The sequence below is a fragment of the Corapipo altera genome, unplaced genomic scaffold (assembly GCF_003945725.1).
Source record: "Corapipo altera isolate COAL_440 unplaced genomic scaffold, ASM394572v1 110, whole genome shotgun sequence".
Classification (NCBI taxonomy): Eukaryota; Metazoa; Chordata; class Aves; order Passeriformes; family Pipridae; genus Corapipo; species Corapipo altera.
Genome location: NW_020884960.1, coordinates 560,260 through 565,751, shown reverse-complemented (window position 1 = coordinate 565,751; position 5,492 = coordinate 560,260). Strand labels below are relative to the sequence as shown.

The 5,492-nt window shown below is 42.5% G+C and overlaps 1 protein-coding gene across 1 annotated transcript; it reads right to left on the bottom strand.

Annotated features, from left to right (window-relative positions):
• Positions 1-451: 451 nt before the first annotated feature.
• On the bottom strand, positions 452-5,158 carry ASIP (agouti signaling protein). The gene is made up of 3 exons (XM_027664052.1): positions 4,963-5,158; positions 1,858-1,919; positions 452-847 (listed from the first exon to the last, which is right to left on the bottom strand). The coding sequence occupies exons 1-3, from the start codon at positions 5,141-5,143 to the stop codon at positions 671-673; spliced, it is 420 nt and encodes a 139-aa protein (XP_027519853.1). The 5' UTR covers positions 5,144-5,158; the 3' UTR covers positions 452-670.
• Positions 5,159-5,492: the final 334 nt, after the last annotated feature.

Below are 5,492 nucleotides of genomic sequence, written 5' to 3'. Positions count from 1 at the left end.
GGTGGAGAGAACACAGGAGAGAGGGGTTTAACCTGGAGTGAACGTGGCTCCTGGGGTGACTGGGAATAGCAGTGGGACAAAGGGAAAATGCTGAAATCAAGGAAGTACCGAAGAAGAAAAAAAGAAGGGAAGGGACCAGGGGAGATGAACCCTGTAGATACAGAACAGAGGAGGTGAAAAGCAAGAGTTGGAGTTTGACAGATGAGTCATTGGGACGTTTTCTGGTTACTGCAATGACTACAAACCCTGAAGGTGGATGGACTGATGCTTAGCTGAGGATGATTGAAAAATTACCTTATTTTCGGGTAGAATAACCTACATAAATTCTTGTCCTGATTTTTGTTGAATATGTGAAAAGGGTTATGACTCTTTAAAAAAAAAACACCAAAAACCCGAACAATCCCAAAGCACCAAAAATCCAGAATTCATCCTAAACCAAACTCTTTTGCTAAAAATACCTAATCACTGTCAATCTCCCTGGTTGTCTTCTCCTTGAAATAACATCCTGTTTGTGATACCATTAACCCCATAAAAAACCTGTCCATTAAATTTTAAGAGGGGCAAATCCAGGCTTCAGAGCTCTCTATTTTGCCGTACACACAGGGCAATTTGAAATACCCACTTGAGAAACTAATGAAAGACAGGAGCCTCATCGTGTCCCCAGCTTGGCTTAGCACTTGGGGTTCAACATTAGGCACTGGCAGATTGTCTGGAAAATTCGGCATTTGCACAAAGCACAGTAGTTACAGCAGGAATTCAGGTGTGGTTTGCAGGGTTTGAAGGTTGGCACACAGTTGGCAGCTGGTGGGGGCCTTGGTTTCGGAGGTGTCTTGCGTTCAGCATTTTTCTAGAAGACAAAAACGTGGGGATTCGTGGAAAAGTGAAGTGAGCACAGGTCACACGGGTCAAGAGAGGGAACAGAGGGAGGGTCTGGCTTGAGGTGAGGAGGTGGCTGCTGGCAGTGAGACCTGGATTAGCAACACAGAGGTGTGGTTGGTCTGGACCGTGGGAAATGGTGGCTGGAGACCAACCTTCAGAGCAAAATGATAAACCTTGTGAGCCCTGGGTTTTGACTGTGACTGGGCAGAGTGCTGGAAAATGGTCTGCAGGGAAAACTCTGGAAACAGTGAAGAAAGGTATAGAAAAACATCCAAAGATGATGAAGTTATCAATAAAACTAATTAAGGTGTTGTACCTGGATCCCCAAACTTTTTAAATGAAAGGCTGAACCCTCCCAGTTGGTCTGGGGGGCTGGTACCACTTTGCTGGGCTGAGAGAGCAGGGAGGTGACCTGGCAATGCTCCACCTCACAGGGCTGGGCTGCCAAACTGCCTTTGGAGCCCAGTGATCCTTCATCCATGAGAAACCTTAACTGCACACACGGGTAAGTGTCCCCCAGCCTTCCCAAGGAGTGCTGCTCCTCCGTCTGGGACCGGGAAAGGTGGGAAATTTTGCTCAGCACATGCCTGGGACCTGGGAGGGATCTCTGGAGCCTGCCAGCTACAGGTACCCTGTGTACCTTTGTAACTCAGGGAATAGTTTGGATGAGAAGGGATCTTTAAAGCCCTTCTTGTTCCACCCCTGCCATGGGCAGGGACACCTTCCACCAGCACAGATTGCTCCAAGCCCCGTCCAACCTGGCCTTGGACACTTCCAGGGATGGGGCAGCCACAGCTTCTAGTTTTTTCCACCTTTGTTATTTTGCATGTGGTTTTACAGTATTTAGAGCTTCAAGCTGTATGTCAATTATTTAACTCAGGGAATGGCAGTGAAAGCCTTCCAAATGAATGCACAGAGGGAAATTCTACATGTAACAAACCATTCTAATTCAACAAAGTTTTCTGAACAACCACCTACCTTGGAAGATTTCTTGTTCTCTGCCTCTTTCCTGCTGACTTTCTGGGATCTTCTAGTTAAATCTTCAATGAGAATAGCACAACATAATATGAAACCAATTTTACAGTGTGGTGTTTCATTGAGATAATCCTATTTTTGGGTGAGAGAAGGCAGATAACCTGCATTGCCACCTCATCCCTGTGTGTTTTCCAGTGAAGGTGTTCACCTCAGGCACAGAGTGTCTGAACTCTTGTTGTCACTGCTGCTTGTACAAAGCAGAAGAACACTGATGTTTGTATTTTAGGAGAGGATTTTTACACTTTGTTTGGTAGATGCAAACAAGGAACAATTTTGGAAAAATAAAATTAAAGGTCCCTCTCTAAATGATGAGGGTACTCATACACATTAGTCATGTGAACAAAAACAGGAAAAATCTTTAGAATTCTGTAATTTTTTCTGTTAGAAGGTGGTGTTACATGCATAATTTCGGAAGGAATTAGGAAGTGTACACTGGTTTTCACAAGCAAAAACTCTTTGCTGGTTTGGTATAAACTCCTCATCTGAGTGATGCCACCTTTCATTTGCAGTTCTTTGTTCCTTCTCCACCCACCATTTGTTTTAGAAAACATTATTCTCAAAGGTGTTTCATTCATGTGCCTGTAACTTGGATTATCATATGTATTTATCACTATATGTATATATTTATAACTATATAAATTCCAGGACTAAGACTTGTCTTGGCCTCTAACACAGCAAGACTGTTAAAGTGTGAGACACTTCCCAGCTCCCCAACCTGTTATGATATTTTTGATACCTTTGCTCTGTGTGTGAGTTTTGTAATAAGCACTGTATGTATGTAACAAATGATTGGGATAAAAAATGTCCATATCCCCACTGATAAATGGTGGCTCCTCATCTATTTCAGTGTTCTCTATCAGTATGTTTCTGAATATTTACTAATTGCTAGGATTTGCAGAGTTACAGAGTGAGGAATAAACAGTTTGGGCTGCTTTGAGGCGTTTCATTTATTAATTATGAATTTTTATAGTTAGGTTTATGTATCTCTAAGAAATAGTGTGTGTGGGGGAAACCTGTACTTCAAGCATATAAAGTTATTGTCACTTAATGAGGGCAAGCCTTAATAAAGGTATTGCACTAACTAGATTAGTGATTTGGATCCAGTTCCAGCTGGAATATTGAGTGTTCTTTGTTATTCTGTCCTTTGAAACTTTCTGACAGTAACCAAGATGTATGTAAGTAATTTAAATCTACCTTAATTTGACTTTTTGTAGTCCGGTTGTACAGGATTGTTTGGACTGCTTTGGCTATAGAAGAGGTGAGTGTTATGCAGATATCTGTTTTTTTGAACTATTCCTGCATTTTCAGTGTCAAATGTTCTCTCTGTTGTATGAAAGGACACTGTTTGCAGGGGAGGAACGAATGCAGAGGTGAACTGGAGATTGTGGTGTTGGCTTAGACTCGGACTATCAGTGTGCTGGGGATTGCTCTTCACTCCCTGGCTGATTGCTTCATCCCTCTGTTGAGTATAAAATGGGGAAGCAGAATAGCTGGGATGTGCCATGGAGGGGGTACAGGATGCTCTGCTCCTGAGGGAGGAGGTGCCTCTTTGCAGACAACCAAACAGGGCAGAGAGGGATGAGGGCTTTTGTGGGGCATTGCAGAACCCCCCAGAGCAAAAGGGCCTGACAGTGTTAGGGGATCTTTGCTATCCTGGATGTCTGTTGGCAAAGGAATAGCAGAGAATCCTCACAGAGCCATGGAAGAGTTTGGTACCTCAAAACGAGCTGTACTGAAAATAACTTCAACCTCCCCTTTTTGTTCTGAAAAAGGAAGGTAATTCTTAGAGTATCTGAGAGATGTTCCATCTCTGTAGTAAACTCAGTTCATGGAATCCCAGAATGCTTTGGGCTGGAAGGGACCTTAGAGCTCATTTTGTTCCACCCCCTGCCATGAGTGGAACACCTTCCACTAGCCCAGGTTGCTCCAAGCCCTGTCCAACCTGGCCTTGGACACTTCCACATGGCATGACACAGCATCTCTGTCATGTTTAAAGCAGGGGCTCACTTTTGTGAGAAGACAGAGAAATCAACTGAAGTGAGTGTATTTTATATCTCTGATTTTAATTGGAGTAAAAAAAATGTTGGAAGTGTGATGCTGAAGGTATCAGGGATCACAAGGACCATGCAATGGTGCAGCTTGGGAGGCTGCACAACAGCACAAGGTTGACTAAACTTGCAGTTAAACAAGGCCAAGTTAACTCAGGATTCAAACATTCAGATTTCTGTAGAAATGCAAGTGCAGGGCAATTGTTTTTCCTTAAAAAAATGTCACCTGAGTAAGAGCTCTGAAAAAAATACAGTAAACAAGGTAAGAAACCAAACTGCTTTAAGCAAAAGCTCTAAAAGCCTGTAGAAAGGAGCTAAACAAGAGTATTTTTTACATTATTAGTGTTTTGACAGAGTTATGAATGGTGTTCTGCAGCTAATTAGCTCCAAAAACTTGATTCTTGAAAGAAGTTTGTGTAAATTAGGGCAGACACAAGGAAAATATTTTGTGAAGAAAAAAGCTAAGCTTTGCCCTAACAAGGTTCTTCCCTAACAGGACAGAGTAAGAGTAGGGATAGAGCTGGTCCTGTCTTGGATAAATAACCCCTGGCTCTCCCTTGCAGTGCTCTTTTCTTCTCCTGGTTAAAGACCAGATAAACTGAGGTGACATTAATAGCTGTTAATACTGTTGATTTCTCTACCACAAGAGCAGATACTTAAAAGGACCCCACATTATGTTCATATTTTTTATATGCATGAGATTTTCAAAGGAAGATTACTGCCCATATTAGCAGAAGAACACCTAAATACAAAAAGACCTGCAGTACGATGGGACCTGAAGTAAAATCTGTAAAACTAAAATAAGTCACCTGATGATTATTCTTTTTTTCCTCTAAACTGAGGGTTGTCACATTGTCATTCTTGGGTGCTGTAGCCACAACAGCTCTGCACTAAGGCAATTGTGTGACATTGCAGAGTTATCCAAATAGTCCATAGGAACCAACAACTGCATTTTCTGCAAATCCTGTTAATTTGGCACCGAATGGCAGATTTTACTCACCTGCTATGGAGATGGGTGGGAGATCTGAGAGATCCATTCTGCTGCTCCTGGACAGGTTGCATTCTGCCTTCTCCTCAGTGACCATATGGGAATCAGCAGCTCTGAGCAAGCTGTAGCAGAGCAGGAGGCTGAGGAAGAGCTTCTTCCTTTCCATCGTGGGGAGGAAAAATTCCATCGTCATGAAAACCAGAGTCGGTCAAAACCTGCAGGTGGAAGAGGTGCAAGGATATGAATCTCAGAAATGGTTTTCTGTCACATTGTGCAGCTTTAGCAACAAAACTTTGACAGTTCTTTTACTTCCAGCACTTTGTCTCCGATACTAGAATACCTAAATTTCTAGTTGTCAGAGTGGAAAAACGCTGTATCAAATAGAACTCTCTTAGACAGTCTCTTTTTCCTGATTCTTTCCTTGAAAGGTTTATTTTCCCAGAAGATGCAGGAGATCTCCCAAGCAAGTTTTACAACAATGTGTGACCAAGGGCAGAAGCTCAATTGCTTCATCAGACTTTATTTCCTAGAAAATCTTGTTA